The 20019-nt window shown below is 36.7% G+C and overlaps 1 protein-coding gene across 1 annotated transcript in view; it reads right to left on the bottom strand.

Annotated features, from left to right (window-relative positions):
- LOC306874293 (mineralocorticoid receptor-like) overlaps window positions 1-10840 on the bottom strand; it is a 76322-nt gene extending 65482 nt beyond the window's left edge. Inside the window, exons 1-2 of the mRNA XM_079424255.1 lie at window positions 10472-10840; window positions 5990-7772 (exon numbers count right to left, since the gene is read on the bottom strand). Coding sequence (XP_079280381.1) covers window positions 5990-7752 — 1763 coding nt within the window. The 5' untranslated portion in view covers window positions 7753-7772; window positions 10472-10840. The remainder of the gene's footprint in view (window positions 1-5989; window positions 7773-10471) is intronic.
- Between the last annotated feature and the right edge of the window lie 9179 nt (window positions 10841-20019).

Raw genomic sequence — 20019 nt, 5'->3', positions numbered from 1 at the left:
AATCAAAGAATGCATTCAAATAACACTCTGGTTTGTTTGTGAAGTCTCAGTCTGCTTGTAACTCAGTGCTTGAAAGAATTTGTTTGTATTCCCTACTGAATCCTTATGAGGAACAATCACATTTATAAATTCGTTATCTCAGATCATATTCTTACATTTTTGGAACTCACACACACACACACACACACATTACAGAACTGACTTAAACTGTCATTTTCAATACAATGGTCCAAAGTGTTTACACAATAAATTATAGTCACTTATATATAAACACTTCTTAGTTAGGGTGATAGATACATATGATCTTACTGTCGTGATTTTTTTCAAGGGTTTATTGTATTATTTATTGTGTGGCTTGGCCACATGCTAGTAAATAATAGAGTTAATAATATCTTAATCAGTATGAAGGATTAGTGCTGGTGTAATGTGGGTAGATATGCCAGGACTACCTTGAAAGAATCTGGCCCAGCGTCAACAAATGCTGTTTGAAGAAGAAGTTCAAATGAGGACAGCCATTACAAACTCAGAATCCCAAGCATACAGTAGCTGCACTTTTAATAGAGTGCAAAGCATACTTGTGTGAGCTTGAGTGTGTGTTGGATTCAAGAGAATTTAACACCCTTTGCAACAGCCCAACTCTTAGTTTGCTATTGGCAAAATTATGAAGGAAATAGGAAGTAATTAGGCAACAAACTCGTAATTTCCTACGTCATCACACATCATGATACACTATCATTATTTTGAAAAACAGAAGCAACAAGCCAAAAGCATTCAATATTAACAATATGTTTGTATTAAATATTTTAGAGTACCTCAGACTTTGTGATTAATATTTCATTTGAAATATAGTTGATGTATATCATAAAAAAACTGCCTGCAAACTTACTACTCTAAATCTGAACATTTTCTGCTTCATATGAATGTATCTGTGGACTGCATATTTTGGAACGGCTGGATTAATTATGTTTTATTCACCCACATTTAGGAGATTAGGCTCCTTAGCACGCTAGGTTAACCCTATACTGTAGCATGCTTAAAGAGATAGTTCACCCAAAAATAAAATGTTAGTATTTATTCATGTCAATCCAAACCTATATGAATTTATTTCTTCTGTGGAACAGTGGCTTCTGCGTTTTTTTTGAAGAATGTTACAGTTACCGCTGAATTCCATTCAAGGTTTTTTTAAATGAATCTTTGCAAATCGCCTTTCCTAATAATGTGCTAATTAGCAAGTTTCATGATGAATGCGGCTAAAGTAAACAATCCCTCGGAGAGCAGCTTGGACGAGAGGGGCGGAGTCAGTAGAGCTCATTAACATTTAAAGGAGAATGACACAATACTGCTTGCTCTGACAAGAGTTGTTTTTTACGCTACCGATTAAAGATTTTAACCCAACTATGTTACAGACTTTTCATCAAGACCCTAAAGAATAATATGAACTTGTGGAAAATGGGCATTATATGACCCCTTTAAAAAAAATCACTTTAAAACTTTTTTAAGAGTTAGGGAAGCGTTTAATAAGTGGTGAACAGGTGGCTGAAGTGATTTCCTGGGAGTCACAGGAACACGTAATGACTTCCTGCACAATTAAGTTTTGTAAGGTTTGGGATTAAAATGGCAGGAAGAATTGCAAAGCAATATTGATCTCCACAGACATTTGTTACTCCCAAATATGCAATAAAATAGTTTCCATCACTTGGTGTGGAACCCAGAGGAAACTCTCTCCATACTCCCCACACTTCTCACTTCCGTTTCCCACTTCTTTCCATTTCTGCTTCCTGTCACAAATGAACAGAGGTGTTGCCCCTGTCTGCAGCCCATCATGCAGAGGGCCAGATTTTGTGAGGTTGGGTTTTAATTGGTATATTAGTATCCAGCCACGTCCAAATTTATCAAATTTACGCTGGCCATTAATTTTGTAGAAGAACATACAATTAAGAGCTCATTAGTGCTCTCACAGGGATATGCCCTTTCATCTGCTGGAGGAACATTGAGAGTTGGCCAAACTCCAGAGCAAAGACCTCTCTTCCTCCTGCACTGCTGCTTCCTTAACATGCCTCCTCTGGCATACTCAGTCCAGCCATATGGAATTCTACTGTATAAAGAATATGTATTCCATATATTATTAAGACGTAAATTCTTAAGACTTTAGACCGAACATGCTATAGAGTTTTACAGTTTTATCATGCTCCTTCATTTTAAAGTAGCCTATATTTCTTGACAATGTAGTGGACATCTATTTATTAATTCATTCTTTTTATATGACTATGCAGTATTGTATAAAGTCTGTGCTTCAGCCTAATTTCAGCTTGTCTGCAGCTGGAAATAATATGTCGTACAAAAGTGCAAGCCTAAAATAAATCAGCAAAACATATCTGAAATAAGCTAGAGTAAGTTTTGTAGAGTAACAATAATTTACTACTAATGAATAATAAATACAGTGAATTATATTTGTGAGTGTCTTATGTGAATGGCTGTCTCATTCTGTTTTGCCGCTCTGGGTAAGTGCAGTTTGAAATTCAGTGAAAATGTCATTGCTAGTGGTGCGACCTGCTGCCCTATGCTATACTGCATCACTCAATTGTATAATTTCGGTTAAAGGGGATTTCCATTCCTCTCGGTTAATACTCACTGTCAATCTTCCTTATTGTATTCAAACAACAAATGGCTTATTCTTTCACTTAGCATTTTAATAAAATACATTCCACTGGTTACCAGGCATAACTAAATAGTAAAAAAATGCTTTTCGCTTTTCACTAATTCTGTCATTTCTACTTGATTTGATGAGATGTCACAGTTTCAACTAAATTCTTTATCAATAATTACATTCAGAGTGGTTCAAAAAGTTGTAACGAACATATCACTTGCCATTTTGGCAGCACTTTTTCATCAATGTATGAAAGAATTTCCCTTAGACTACCATGCACAGCTTGAAGGCACCAAAGATGTTTTTCGCTCCCCACCCCCACTTTACTGCCTGTGTCATTTTCTCACTTGTTATTCTCTTTCTTACTTTTTTTCTGACTTATAACATGGAATTTATTCAATAATGGCTTATAGTTAATGCTGATATAAAAGATATGTGTGTGCCAAAGGATTCCTATGACGAACCTAATGGCTTATGAAGGAGGCAGCATAAAAAAGAGACATTAGACAAAGACAGAGAAAACAAAAGTAAAAGAAAAAGAAAAAGAAAGAGTGGAAACATACAGAGATATTGACTGACCAGGTGTAATGTGTGATGTTGAGGGCCAGCTGGGGCCGACGTGGCAGTGAGCCATCCCATCTCTGACTGTCATCTACTCTGACATTCTGGCTAAGCTGGATCTCATTAGGATGAGGGTGACTTTGATCCTGTCAGCAGCGATGTGACTCCCACTATATAGCTTGCCTTCAAAGTAAACTGCTGTATCATTGTAACTATCTATATTTGTAGTCCTTTTTACTCCTACCTGACTGACACCCCCCTAGAACCTGAATATTAATCTTTCAGTTACAAATGGAAAAAGAAGGTTTTATATCAGCGCCTCTCCCACCGCCTTCCACTTCTGTCACTCAGTCATGGTTTGCTCTGTGTGTTAGTTATTGATTTAAACTCAGTGACAGCATAGAACCATTGAGAAAGAGAGAGAGTGGGAGATAGCGAGAACATCAGAATTTTGCTGTACCCAAAGGCAAATTATTATGAGTGTCAAGGTTCTGCGAAAAAATAAAAATGAATTTCTCTTGATCATAGATGCCCCTTGTCAACTTGTTTACATGATTGTGTATATATAGGCCACACTTAAAAGTTAGGGATCGATAAGATTTTTTTAAATAAGCGTGGATGCATTAAATTGGTCAAAAGTGACAGTAAAGACAATTATAAGGCTACAAACAGAAGTTGTCTATTTCAAATAAATGCTGTTTTTGAACTTTGGTTCTACAAAAACATTGATAGTGAAATGTTTCTGAAACACCAAATCAGAATGATTTCTGAAAATTAATGCAACACTGAAGACTGGAGTAATGATGCTGAAAATTCAGTTTTGCATCATAGGAATACATTTTAAAATACACTGACATAGAAAACAGGTATTTTAAATTGTAATAATATTGCACAATATTACTGTTTTTACTGTATTTGTGATCAAATACATGCAGCCATTTAAAAATCTAACCAACCTCTAACTTTTGAAAGGCAAGAAAAAAAAAACTTCTACAGCATTTATAAATTTTGGTTAATATTAACATTTACATTTCAAGTTGAATTAATTAAAATGAGTACAATAAAATTAATGTATTACGAACAATTAGAAATTAACAAAAATATATATACACTATGTAAAAATATTGTATGTAAAAATAGTATATTACTAAATTAACAGTAACCTAGATTTAAAAATGCTGTTAAAATACCTTTTAGTTCATAATTGAACCTTAATTAAATAATTTTAAGGAAAAAAGTTTTGAATATGATGCCTGCTTGTCCACATTCCCTGTAACCTCTTATCTAAAAAGAACTGTACACATACATTAACAATTAAATAGCAGTATGCTATGTAAATCATAAACTTAAATAATTCACTGTAGCCTAGTAGCCAGTCAGAAGGGATTCCTTCATAATAGATGGTGCTACAGTGGTGGGCTCAGCTTGAATCCACACTCTTAAGTAAACAGACTTTTTTTCCAAAGGTTAAATGACATATATAAGGTAGACTCATTATAACTCTTTAGCCAAAAAATACATGACAAAACTACAACCCTAGAGACAACTGACATATTTACACTCTCTCATTAGCCAACTTAGCATTACATATTTCCTGATATCATTAGACTGGTAAAAAAGACACTCTATTTTGAATGAGTGCTTGGCTGACTGTTTCAGAGGACATCTGGGATGGGGTGAAAATCATTAGCTATACTGCTAGAGCTCGGCTAGCTGTAATTGCCTTGTCTCAGAATAGCATCAAATGAACACATTCTGAAAAGGGGGTTCAATGTATCACTCAGTTAACTCTGCAAACATCTGACTCTTATAAAAGTTTTGACTGTCAGATGGGATATGCTTTATAGAAATGTTTAGGGCTTCCTGCACTTTGCAAGCTTGTTAAAGAAATTATGCAACTGTATAATTTAAAGTCTGGTAAGCAAACATGTATGACTTCAGTAACTGGCGAGGATTTCCTAAGGCCCACTGCAGTTGATTCAGTGTTCACATGGCAATGGCTAAAGTGGACAAGGTCACAAAAAAAGTTGCGTCCTCATGTTAATTGTACACTACATATCCAGTTCTGATTTATTTTTCATTTAGCATTGAAGCACTGGGCTAAAAACAATCAGTTTCTTGTCTCAAATGATTAATTAAGCAACTTGCTGTCTTCTTCGATCTCTCCCATTGTTTGTTTAAAAGCCTTTCATAAAAACTGCTTGTTTATCATTGTTTCGGAAAGAAAGGTACCTGACCTACCATTAATTATGTATGACGCTGGTGCATAATGACTGGACTCAATAACAAGATGTATTTCATTGCACAAGATCTTCCAAGGCCTTCTGATGACAACAAAATAAGTTATGTTTATGTTCACAGACCCAGACAAAGTTCTGATAAGAAGGAAACTTTGCTTCCCTCTTATAGAGGAGCTTAGTAGAGCACTCGCCCTGCAGTGTTGGGTTGAGATCACATGCTGGTCAACTTCAATTTTAAGTGTAGATTTAAGGCACCACAAAAGCGGTAAGTCCTTCCCATTAGGGTGGAGAGGATTTGGAGAGGATTTTTCTAAGGCAAGCCATTTGTCTGTCAGTTATATTGACTAGGAGCTTCCAGACAATTACAATTGATTTAGCCTAATTTTATTGAACTTTCTCCATAGTGTTTGTAACTTTTGTTTAATTCTCACATGGTTTCATAGGTTTTTTTCCCTTCTCTTTTGGGGATAGGATAAATCTAATGTTTGAGTATAAAACAACACTACAACACATTAATAAAAACTCCCTGCCTGTGTCTTACCTTTCCAAGTTTTCTGTAAGGCAGACAGAGCCTGGATAGCCATCCCCTCTGGCAGAGAGAGGCCCCTGTGACAGGCCTGGGCGAGTTTTCCATGTCTCCATTAATCCAGTAACTGGAGAAATTAGATTCAACAAGGGGTTCGTCTGGTCCCTCAGATTGTGGCGTGAAAACGACATTGTTCCTTGTGCTCCGATCTGGTAATGAAATGAATGTCCACCTGAATTAACGCCAACAATAGCCGACGTGGGCACATTATTATTCTCTTGGTAATAGCTGCCATCATTGGTTTCCTGTTTAATCCCCTTAGGCAGGCCATTGTTAGGAAACACACCAGGTTCATAGTTGCCATTCAGAGACGAAACAGGAGGTCCCAAGATCCCAGAAAGACTATATTCGTCAATATTATCCCTCAAAGACAAGTATGTGGTCTCTGTAGAAGGAAAGCAGCCTAGAGAGAGCTGCGGCTCCACAAACTGGAGATTCGCACAAGTCACCTCTCTGTTCGGCTCTGTTTTAATGTGAGTTACGAAAGGAGAATGTGGCATGGCACTCTTGCTGCTGCCTAGGCACATACTCCTGTAATCAGTGCCAGGTTCGTTTTTGATATATTTGGCCACTCCCATAGCATCCAAGCCGATGTTAAATATTTCCCCATCCACATTTTCTACCTTCGGGAACTCGAATCCCTTGAAGTCATGCTCTCGGCTCTCAGGGCTGTTGACATCATTTTGAACTAGGCCCAATCCACTGGGAGGGCTAGAGACCGAGAAGCCCCTGGATGAGTTCCTGGGACTGGACATGGTTATGCTGCCCACGGTGGGCGGACTGGAGATGGATGGTCTAATGTTACAGTTATTGCCTCCATTTGTTGTTGGGCTTGAGACGGATGATCTCATGTTGGTGTTACAGGAAAACGGTGAGCTCACGCTACCTATGCTATGAGGGCTGGAAACAGGAGACTTCATAACACTGAGCGGACTGGCCAGTGGAGGTGACCCTACCATGCTGGACTTTACAGGGCTACAGGTGTTGGGACTGGTGTGTTGACCTTGGGTCAGATATTTGCCGGCAGAAGTCAGCGATGGACAATCAGAGTCAAAGAAGGTGGGGCTGGTAGTAGACGACACCATGTTGTGTCCGGTAGGACTAGACGTGGGTCCAGACCCATCAGTGCTGCATGAAAGAGTGGTGGCCAGTGCAGAGGGCACTGAAGCAGAGCCCACACCGCACTCCTGAGGGCCACCATTGGGTAGCTGGGCCCCAGGTGGGAATGAAGCTGGGGGAGCTTTCATCTTTGGACTCCCAGTCATTTTGGACTGGCTGTCTTCAATTGCTCTCCCACAAAGAGGATACAGTTTCTCTGGGCTACCCTGCCCTCCTGCAGTACCTTGTTGGGCAAAGCTAAAGTCTGCCTCCCTGGCAGCATTCATGTACAAGCCCATAGACTCAGCAACGGTTTTGGAGAGCTCCTTTGAGTCTGTTTCCGACTTGCGGTTATGGAAGGAGTTGTTGAAGGAGGGAAAATGTAATGGTTGATTCTGATTAACTCTAAGCATTGTTGTCTCTGTAGTTTTAAAGTTGTTGTCCTTGCAGACAGACGGCACGTTAGGGGCATTGCTCGAGTTAACAATATCCATGAGCACGTCGCTGTTTGTCAAATTCTCTTCGGCAGAACAGCAATACTCCATGGTGTTCCGCATCTGTGCCCATTTGTTTTCTGCATTTGCCCCTTCGCAGCAACTTTGGTATCTTTTAGTCTCCATACCTGGATCATTTGATAAACCTAATGGACCAATAAATGAGAGACATTTAGACTTTACAGTCAAAATAGCAATGTTTTGATTAGCACAAAGAAATTTCATTACTCTGACTGTCAAACCAAAGAGCACACATAATTATTATTCATTACTGGTTTAATTTGTCTATTTTTGGAAAATGCAATACAGATATACTGTTTCAGTTCTGTTATTACAAAGAAATGTATCATTTATTTTTAAATTTTGTTGGGCTTTAAAAACATCTTACCACAAATTTGTATATATAATTTTTTTTGCACTTAATGCAGATATTATTATTATTTTTTTGTATATTTTTTTTCTAACCAATTTCTATACTCAGATTTAAATTGGGATGCTAATTAAAAGGGATTGCAAATGCCCTCTTCTTTAAGAATGTGTCTCTGTCAGACCACTGAGCCTCCCCATCTTCTCCAGCTGAAATGTTTGTATTTGACCAAACAATAATTTCTTTCCCACGTTTTACTATAGTTTTACCACCATGATATGTGAATCCACTATAAATTAGCAAATTTGTAAATTAACTATGAAAATCTTTGCTTTGAGCTGGATCCTGGCACTGCCTCAGCAGACTGCCTAGCAGGTAGCCTAACTTTTTTCCAAGCCAATCCCTGTGCTTTTACTTTGCCACACCCTCTAACTTCAGCTGCTATCTGTCTGCACCATAAAAAGTCCTTTGCGTGCAAAAAACACAAAAATGTAGGAGGGGTGGTAATAGGTCAGGTTCATAAAAATGTGCCTCTGCCCCTCATATACTGTACATCCACGGACATACAGTTCTATTATGTTCGCATGTTAATGGCAGGCAGTCTCATTACTGGTGATAATCTTTTGTATATTATAGAATGTGTCATTTCTTTGTTCTTTAATCCTTTGTTTATGAATTATTATAATTAGCAGTAGTATTTTATATTTCTAGAAAAGTAGAAGGGTCTAAAAATATTTATCTACATTATCTTTGAACATATGTTTATCAAACAAAAGTGAATCATTCTGTCCTTCAGATGGCAACGATACAATGTAAGGACTCGTTTTAGCAGTGTTGCGTTTAGTTATGTTAAAATGACAAATGTGTGCACCTTCTGAGATACCAAATGCCCCGTAAGTAATTAATCTTGGTGCTGGCAACCTAAACAGGCTTCCAAAAAAACTGTGGACTGAGACTTACACAGCAGAGACGGCATCAATGCTAAATGAACTGGTTTAAATCTGAAAACAGGGTGCAGGATTTAATGCATTGTGTATTTGTTCAATTTCACGTATGTCATTTTTTTTATGTTTGTTTTTTTTTTGTTGTTGTTGTTGTTGTTAATTTCTCACACTGGTGACAGCACCAAGAGGAGAAAGCAAACCGAGCACACACGCGAGAATTAGGGGAGGGACTGGAGACGCAAAAGAACCGCTGTGAGTTTAAACTGTCAGTCATGTACAGTACAGACTTCTTTCACCATTTTTTATTAAGACTAGAACTGATAGTTTTCTGTTGCAACATAGTTCATTAGGCATCGCACTTTGAAAAGCAAAGTCATATGGACGTTTGATGTAGTTCGTAGTTTTTTTGTTTTGTTTTGTTTGTTTGTTTTCTCCCTATCGTCTTCTTCCCACGATACCGTTCTTTAGCGTGCAACCATTGGACAGAAGCAGACACACTGTCGCCAAGAGTTTAACACACCACTCACGGATTGGTCCCGTCGCTCTGTCAGTCTTTTATTTATAAGCTTTGTAGCCACAATATTTCTGCGACATTCTTGAAAACGTCTGAATTACGAACCTGCTTTTTGCCCAGTCTGTAAAACTTAGTCAACTTTACGTGTAGGTTCGAAAGCGCGATATTTCATGCTGCATTGCACAGCGACCTCCAGAATGATGAATGTGACGCAGTTGTTTCTTCTGCAAAAGAGCTCCCGTTTAAATATCGTTCTTTTCTGTTTAAATATCGTTGTGATGTACTTTATTCATCACATGACGTCACGTGAATAAAGTAGCCTATGCTGAAATATGTGGAATAAATACGCGGGATGTTTGCATGCAATTTCACAATAATAAATCTTATTCGTCATTATTCTTACTGTCTGTGAACATCACTGATAACTGAGCCCCATCGGGCTGAATAAACTTCAGTTGCACTTTCTAGATGCACCGACTACTAGCACACGTACAGTAAATAAGACAGGATGATGGTGTTAACGTTACGCGAAATAATAAAGGTGGCATCCCGTGAAGAACTTATCACGAGATTTGATAGAACTATTTAAAACATGATGTATGCAATATTTGATAGAAAGCGTTAGCAATAGAGATGTGTTAAACAGTATTCACTTACATAAATCTGACTGCTGCGAGGATTTACTTAGTTTAGCTGAGAAAACGTGATACACATAGGCTATTACAATGCAAAGAATGTTAGGCTACTAAAGGATACATTATTGATTGAATTATTATACGGTTGTAATTTATATAGTTGTTGTTGTTGTTTTCTGTTTTTTTTTTTTTTTCTTTTCTTTTCATTTATTTAAAGTGCATGCACTTCATGCACAGCACAGGGGTCCTGTCAAGTGAAACATCGCTTGCCACAAATTTGCAAGTTTTAGACAAGTTTTAAACGCTCTGCATTTACAATACCTCATACATAGATGACTGCTCTGTTCTCCAGCGATATAATAATAATAAGAAGAAGACATCTTACCGTAATTACGACATCCAACTGTGACAGTTATCTCTACTGCTGGTCACTAGTAATCCAAAACGGAGAGAATGGCACCAAACTGTGGCGTTAAATTGTGTTTAGAAGTATTCCCAGTGTTGCGACTGCTTGCATGAAGGCTACTAGTTTCAGTTGTGACAGCTGAACGCACCGCACACTGCCGCGCATGACGCGAGATCCTTAACGACAGCGCATTACGCGTACAGCGGTCGTCTGAGACTTCACCGAAACGTCCTGTCGTTTGTTTTCTGTTTACGTGCACATTGCTACTAGATTGTTGAAGGCGCCCAACTGAAGACTAATACAAACAGCGGAGGACTCAGACAGACTTGCGTAGCGACGTCATTGTGTGCACATGGACCCTCCTACTGCAATGAGAGCTCGCGTAGGAGGGGGCGATGGGTGCGCTCAGGTATATACGGCTCTCCATCCAGAAGTAGGGCAAAGCAGGCGCTAACCTGTGCATCTAGGGCAAATGGATGTTCAAACATTTAAGTGCGTGACCTTACTTGTTAAATGTTACTCGGCGGTATATCAAACTAGATCGGTTAATCATTATTTAGTTTAATTAAACCATGCACTGTGCAATCACAAAAAAAATTAATGCTGCAGAATAATTGAAAGAAAGTGTACATATTTGCACAAACGGAGCACTGAGCAATGAGTCAAGACTGGACTGAATAAGCATTAAACGACAAATTGATTGAAGTATTAGCAAAAAATAATAATGATTAATATACATAGCCTATATATATATACATATATATATATATATATTTTTTTTTTTTTCATGTCATCCTTAAGTGGTCTCTTAAAGTTGTGTGATTACCTGAATTCTAAAGAAAGATAAATAAAAATATAGGTAGCCTATGTATTTTAATGTCTTTTCAGGCAAGTTGGATCTTATGATCTTGAATGCAATTAAAAACTACTGGATAAAACAGTTGTTAATGTCCTTCAGAAGTGGTTTGTGTGAATGTTTGGTTTGAGATGATCATGACCATCAAAACTGCTTCATGTGTTGTCACTAACTTTTAAAATAGGTCTATGAATGTATCTTTGCTAATTAAGCATGATGTGAGTATAAAATAATTTTTTATATGTCATCTCATTGCTATTAAACATTGGTTTGATAAAAAAGGCTCCTTTTGAAAAAAACAAAACAAACAAACTATGGGACAGTACCACAAGGTGGTGCAATTTTTGTGATTTTGTTGGAGTTTGTTGATATGGAAATGGCCTTTAATAATCTGTGCTTAATGTTGATGTTTATAGTAATATGATGTGTATGTATATATATATATATATATATATATATATATATAGGTAGTTGACGCATCAATGGTGTGATGGAAAAATGTTTAAAAAAAAAAAAAAAAAAAACTGTTTTTTTTTTCCTACGTCACACCATGGGATACAGTCCAATTTTTATTTGTCAACTACCCATATATATATATATATATATATATATATATATATATATATATATATATAATGTCCATATACTGATAAACTGTAACACATTTAGGGAAGGGGAAAGGGAAGTGGTGTGTGGCCAAGTATGGTGACCCATACTCAGAATTTGTGCTATGCATTTAACCCACAGTAGTGAACATACACCCGGAGGCAAGATATTGGGGCAAGATATCCCCAAATATGCTGAAGTGAGTTTTGTCGCCATCTGTGTTCAAGAGGAAAATTAAAGGTTGGGGGGTTATTGTCACAAACGGGCAGAAATGAACATTCAATTCACGGGCAACAGCTCTAGTGGACATTCCTGCAGTCAGCATGCACGCTCCCTCAAAACTTGGCATTGTGCTGTGTGATAAAACTGCACATTTTAGAGTGGCCTTTTATTGTGGCCAGCCTAAGGCACACCTGTGCAATAATCATGCTGTCTAATCAGCATCTTGATATGCCACACCGGTGAGGTGGATAGATTATCTCGGCAAAGGAGAAGTGCTCACTAACACAGATTTAGACAGATTTGTGAACAATATTTGAGAGAAATAGGTCTTTTGTGTACATAGAAAAAGTATTAGATCTTTGAGTTCAGCTCATGAAAAATGTGGGCAAAAACAAAAGGGTTGCGTTTATAATTTTGTTCAGTGTAAGTACACAACAGAGTTTTCTATAGAATCAGCAGCTCATTGATTGACAACTATGATTTATATTGTACATCTGTTATCAAGTTAAATTGTCGGGTCTGTCCAGTCAGATCCCGGCTTTGGCACAAAGGCTTGTAAAACTATTTTGTTTGTATATGCTAATATGCAGATTTGCAGAGTAACAAAAACATCAGTTATTTATCAGCTAAATATTAACTGCTTTACATAACATTAGTGCATTTCCATTATTAAGATTTCAGCAAATGAAAGTAATCATTCTATTTTACTATTTTACTAAAGAAGCCTGAACCTTTAATCAAATATTCATCATTAATAATTTTTGGTTAAGGTGTTTTATTTAGCAGGAGAGGTTTCCCCTTTGTGCTTGAATCTTTTGGACATGTGAACCTAAGTTGAAGGAGCAACTGTTATGCTATTTCTGATTTCCTTTTCTCCTGAAGTTGACTGGGGTGCTGATATATTGATCTTTAAGCCGCCATATATTGAAGGAAACTGAAAGACAGCTCTGAAAACGAAGACTAAACAGAATTCCAAAGAGATCAATTAAAGCAAATGCATACATCTGAGAAGCAGCTGCAACACAGTATCCAAGCTTTTGGATGCTCAGGGTCCTGCTGGTTCACTTACCAGAAGGTGGAAGCTATATACATGCCTGAAAAACTTTCTCCACAAAACTTTCAGAGTGAAGACATTACTCAATACTCCGTACCTGCAGAAGTATGGTGGTAATGGTGTCATGTAATGCTTCCCATTAGTCTAGGCAGTTTGAGAAAAAAGTAAAAGGTACATGGAAGGTACATAACAGCAGGAAATCTTGCAAGACAACATGTATCACTGAAGCAATGAGCGATATAAATGCTGATTGATCCATGTACCACTATTTAAGAAATTAAGGTGAATAAGTGGAATGCAACTGACCTGAACTAGAGCATGGAAGAGTAGGTCAGAATTATTTTGCATATGTAAAGCTGGATCACTTTTACCTTAAACCTATTATTGCTGCAAAAAGTGGTAATCTTTTGTTGATTTAAGGTCAGCACTTATCTTTTTAAATAACTTTTTTTCTATCAGTGTATTGCTTCACAATGTGAAGTTATTTATTATTATTTATTTATTATTTAGTCATTTAGCAGACGCTTTTATCCAAAGCGACTTACAAATGAGCACAACAGAAGCAATCAATTGTAGTATTAGTAATTGTAGTAGCAGGTGCTTTGTCTTTTTTATTTAAGGCATTCAGTGCTTGTATATAATTTTTAATGTGTAGTGCTGAAAAGAAAAATTACAAAAGACATTATAGAAAAGTAAAAGGTGTCTAAAATAATCTGCATTTATTTGAACCTCCTAAGGATTATTTGACATTTTTTGAATGTTAAGCAACAGCGATCATTTGCTGAAAAGGGACAAAAAAAAAATAAAACAAACAAAAAATGTTACAGTAAAGGTTATGTTTTAAAATTTGCATTTGCAACACATTTTTCAGTACTTAGTTTCTAATTTAACTGCTTAAATTGAGGCATTTTCAAAAAGTCATCTGACTATCATATCAAATTGTGCATGATTATGACAACATTCTGATATTAAGTGACTTACCCCTGAATATATATGATGAAAAATTGGGATGTTTCAAGAATTTGTGATTTCTATATTTTTACTTAAAGGGATAGTTCACCCAAAAATAAAAATTCTGTCATTAATTACTCACCCTTATGTCGTTCCAAACCCTTAAGACCTTCGATCATCTTTGGAACACAAATTAAGATATTTTTGATGAATTCCAAGAGCTCTCTGACTCTGACCCTCCTATAAACAGGATCCTAACACGATCAAGGCTCAGAAACGTAGCAAGGAGATCTTTAAAATAATCCATGTGACATCAGTGGTTCGTAATTTTACGAAGCTACGAGAACACTTTTTGTTTACAAATGTGATACTCACCAAAATGGCACTATAGTGTGATGCAGAGGAGACAAATTGTTGAATAAAGTCCTTATTTTTGTTTTAATGGGAGGGTCAGAGAGCTCCCGGAATGCATAAAACTTTTTTGGGTGAACTATCCCTTTAAATAACTAAATAAAGGAATGAAAACCAGAGAGAACTACAGAATCTAGCAAGCTAATATCAACTACAGTCTTCTCTCTCTGTTTTCATCTCTCTTCTCCCACATATCTGACCTCCACTTGCTTACCACACAATCTTTATACACTAAGATTTACTCTCATTATTTAGAGGCTCAAAGCAAGACCAACGGCAGACTCTCAGTATCACTTTAACGCACTCATGCACACAAAGCATAAAAGTAATTGTCTCTTTGCCATCAAAGGTCACAAGGCAGGAGAAAAAGAAAGTGCCCAAGCCTATAAACAAGTGAAAAGGAATATGTTGGTGAACACGCAGTTTACGTGCCTAAATAAAGAACCCCAAGTACACCATGCAGCCGCTTGTATTCAATAATGTGTTTATCCCATTACAGCTCTGATGCATATTCAGTAGGAACACTATATATGAGCGACGGCCTGACTCTATATCAGCACATTACAGCGTCTGCCTTTTAGCACAGAATAATGTGATGTTTGACGAAATTGTGTCAAATAGATTGTGAATTAATATGCTACGTGTCTCCTAGCACACATTCTGTGCAGCCTCGCCAGTTCCAGATGCCAGGCTAGCATTTCATTCGAATGACAAAAACCGCTGTCCATATGAAAGCATAAGCGATCATCAAAACTGTGCATATGTTTCTGCATTGGGCTATTAGGAAAGCTTATAGCTCTTTATAGCTGCTGGTTCCAATTCTAGAATCTGATTGGTCGAACAGCGTTCCAAGGGAGCTGATATAACAGCCCAACAGCATTGGACATTTCTGCTAATTTTAATGAGCAAAACTGTCTATTGTCAATAGTGTAGCATGACCAGCTGAACCCAGTGCAAAATCTGCATGGGGAAATCTTTCACTCTCAGGTGAAATATAAATCACTTGAATTCCTACTGACTAGATGTCACCTGTGAAAATTCGTTGCACAACGGTAAATGTTCAGAAATGACTCAAGCTGTCGTTGCTAATTCCTATTCTACATTTTCAAATTAATTACAGAGACTTCTTTGAACTAATGGCAGGCCCATCCAGTGTGACATTGCTTTAATATGGACACATTGGCTTGGTATTCTACATTTACGCATTTAGCAGATGGTTTTATCTAAAACGATTTACATTGCATTAATGTGTTCAACATATAGTATACGTTTTATTAATTCATGCATTCCCTGGGAATCAAACTGGCGCCATGCACTATTTAAGCTACAGGATTTTTTCTAGCATTGTGAGGAGAATTACAAGCTAAATATGTATTTGTAGCTTGTTGTTCTTGCCACTAGGTGAAATGCAGTCACAATGAAGATAGTACAGAAAGGACTCCACTAATTTATCACTTGGGGGGTTTTTTTCCTGCACATTTGAGAATGCAGATGCTATGGTGCATCAGCACTGCCAGAGGTACCCACACAAACATTCATGTGTGTAACTTTCCTTTCGTGATACTCTCATTCATCTAGCACAACAGCGCACAGACACTAACAAATATCCACCCACACAATGGCAAGCTCATCCAAACACACCTTTAAAACTAACACGATTAGTGTGGGCGGCTTTAGTGGGCTATTGACCCTGGCTGAACCAGGCAGAGCCCGCCAGTGGTGTGCAGACTGGGAGACAAAGTGGGTCAGTGAGAGGGTGATGTAATGTTAAAGCAGAAGAGAGAGAGAGAGGATTGAGAGGATTAAAGCAGTCTCTTTTCTCTCTGCCTCTTGTTCTATCACTCTCTTTCTCTTTCTGACTGTTGGTGTGACTGCCTCTCTGTAATGTTTGCCTACCTTTGCATCTGTCTATGTATCTTCTACTGTCGGCGTCTCTCTCACAGTTAAATTGATAATCATCATTCATCTGATATGAAGTTCAATAAGTGGAGCAAGCTGAATGCCGACAGTACGGAATTGTGTGTAAAATACCGTAACATTACAACTGGAGATGTTATAATAAATTAAATGTTTATATACATACACTACCATTCAAAAGTTTTTGAACAGTAAGATTTTTTTGTTTGTTTTTTTAAAGAAGTCTCTTCTGCTCACCAAGCCTGTATTTATTTGATCCAAAGTACAGAAAAAAAATTTAATTTGTTTTTCAATATTTTTACTATTTAAAATAACTGTTTTCTATTTTAATATATTTTAAAATGTAATTTAATCAGAAAATCAGCATATTAGAATGATTACTGAAGGATCATGTGACATTGAAGACTGAAGTAATGATGCTAAAAATTCAGCTTTGAAATCACAGGAATAAATTATATTTTAAAATATATTCAAATAGAAATCAGTTATTATAAATAGTCAAATTAATTTCACAATATTACTGTTTTTGAGCAGAAGATAATTATTTAAAAAGCAATAAAAGTCTTACTGTTCAAAAATTTTGACTGATAGTGTAGGAAGCAACATGATTGGGGGGGGGGGGGATGGGGGGCTTTTTTGGGTTGTGTACAGTATAAAAAAGATATATATTAACAAGATAGAGCCTTTAAATGGATAATTCACCCAAAAATTAAAGAACATTTTTTCATTTTTAAGTGAACTATCCTTTTAAATAACCCCTTTAAGACTCAACAGAAGCCTCTTGTCAATCAAAAAGCATTAATCCTAATGTGGCCAGCTTACCTGCTTTTCAGCAAATCAGTTACAGGTCAAAGTTACATAACTTCAGTAATATTCCTGAGCAATGCTAATCAGGTTTATGATGCATCCTTTCAATTTTCAAAGCCCAAAAATTCTTTTAGTACTAGCATATATGAGCCTTAGCTCAACAGATAAAAAAATAAACCACAGATGGAATATGACACAATTTTTTTATTATTGTGCATGTGCTGTCTTTGAGCTCCTTACCTGACATAATGTTTTCTGAAGTACACAGAGTGAATCAGACATCAAACCTAATTGTTTTTGACAATGTTTGATTGTCTAACTGATTTGTCATCTAACAAGACATGCAGGAGGTATTTTTCATTTTTCATTTTTTTGCAAGATGTCATTTAGATGAATCATTCGTGCAGATCAGTGTTTAGCTGGAGAGGCAGAAACCTGCAATTTTCCAATAAGTTGTTTGGATCTTTGTGCCAACTGAGACATAATGTTCCTTAGGCACTGATGAGTAGCTTTAATTAATCAGTGCTTTATTTGGTTGGCAGCACCGTCTGTTTTCAATGTCAGAGTTACCTGGCTTATCTGTCACCTCACAGTACAAACACGAGTGTAGTGTGGCACTGATTGTTTATGTTGCATTTCTATTATAAATGTGTTTCTATAGGAATTCTGGGTTGCTGTCTGTTGCTCTTTAAACATTGCTTTTTAAAAATAATATCAGCCCCCACAACCTTTGAGCTCTGAAATGGAAAGGTTCCCACTTTATATCCAAAAGAGAGAGAGAGAGAGAGAAAGCATTATTATTAAATGGCACTGTTTGTATCATTGCATCACAATTTTTGATCAAAATCTAATAAACGTGTAACAATTCAACTATTCTCATTTGCAAACAGCAAAACATAACAACACACTGCTCATTCCATATAAAACCAGAAATTTCTTTTCATCTTTATTCCGTTGCATGTAATAAGAGCAAGTGACTCTTTGATGCCTTTCCAGGAGATAAACTGCTTATTTTAGACATTGAGAATAGATCTCCCCATTCTCGACACGCAAACATGATTTGTCCCTGGATTTAGTTCTTATTAAACAAAGACTACATGTCAGAGCAATTAGGAAAGCAATGGTCACAGCGTCAGGATTTACAGCCATTTAAGACCTTGTCAGCCAGATCTCTTGGCACAAAGATGTGAACGCAGGTTCCTGTATTCGCCAGTTATGCTGTCTTTGATGACACACTGTCTTGGATTGTTATAAAAAAAAAAATTAAACCATGATACGGACAAATTTGTTAATCTGTGAATAAATAGACATTAAAGCACATCTGAACACCATCAAATTTTAGATTGAATCAAGCATTTCCAGTATGAGGTAGTACATAGTTTTAAACCGATAAAAGACAAAGATAGATTTCTACTAATCCACACAGCAACTGTGCTTAACAGTTAGAAAGACTTTTAGTTTTATCATTCGATATGGATTACAAAGACAGTCTGCCAAACATTTAAAGCTGACGAGTGAATCATTTCACGGGAAACATTTTCTAAAGTGTCACTTGCAATTAGCAGCCAGCATTGCATAACATGCCATTCAATGTGTCAAAGTGGGTGACACCAGACTCGTCAGAATCTTATCCTGCCCACAAGGCCGTTTCAGATTTGGTAAAAGGGTTTGTGAGAAGTTAATAGCACCTTTCTCAGCTGTTTCCCATGAGAATGTCTTGTTGGAAACTTGTGACAAAAACGTGATTTAAAAAAAAAAAAAAACGCTAAATAAGGTGCCAAATTATTGACTTTAACTCTGAATAATATCACATTATGTTTGGGGTCTCAAAAGCCTCAGGTATAAAACGTGAATAAAGTAACTTTTTTGTAACTTTATTTTTAGGAATGTTGGAGTCTCTTAAACCACAAAATATAAAATTGTTCATCACAACAGAACATTAAAAGTAATGTTTGTGTGAAGAAGAGGTAAGTTTGAGTTTGAGTGAGGAAATAAAATCACTCAATTTTCTTTTCTAGCGCAAAAAGCTTGTTTTCTTAGGACACTGTGAGATCGCTGAAAATAAACAATGAAATATAATACCCTTAAATTAACACAGATTCAGATTTGATTTGCTTGACGGCTAGACAAACAACAGTCTGCACAGAAAGCATGCACTAGGAGCAGACGAGGATGCCCATTCTAGGTCAGATTTGGTAAATCTAGGACAAGCCAGACTCTCCCAGAGCCTCGCCGCTGGTGCTGTCATGTTTTAAACCATTTTCATTTTCATCAGGAAATGCATGCGGCTCTAGCACAAAGCTAGACACTCTCCTTGCTTTTTCATTTTTCTCTTTGTTCTTTCCTTGCCTTTTTGTAAACTCTACTTGTCCAGCTGTTTCCATAGTACATTTTTTCAGTGATCTTGCTATAAATAATGCTATTTGGAATTGATTCAGTTTTCAATTATTTGTAATCAAAATAAGCAAATACTATTTCAGTCTTTTTGCTTCAAAATTTCACGTTTCGTTTTGTAATTAATTTTGACATTTGCAAGCAATTTCTGAGTGAAAATTGTTTCAGGTTATATGAATTCCCTTACTATTAAAACTTTCTATGCTCTTTGCTTTGACATCCAATGAATGCACAAGTTTCTATTTGTTTCCTATTAGTAATTCATGCATAATTCTACGTGTATTACATTAGAGATGAGCTGTGCTAATC

This window comes from Barbus barbus (genome assembly GCF_936440315.1).
Source record: "Barbus barbus genome assembly, chromosome: 8".
NCBI lineage: Eukaryota > Metazoa > Chordata > Actinopteri > Cypriniformes > Cyprinidae > Barbus > Barbus barbus.
The sequence above is the reverse complement of the archived record's forward strand: the minus strand, read 5'-3'. Positions and strand labels throughout refer to the sequence as shown.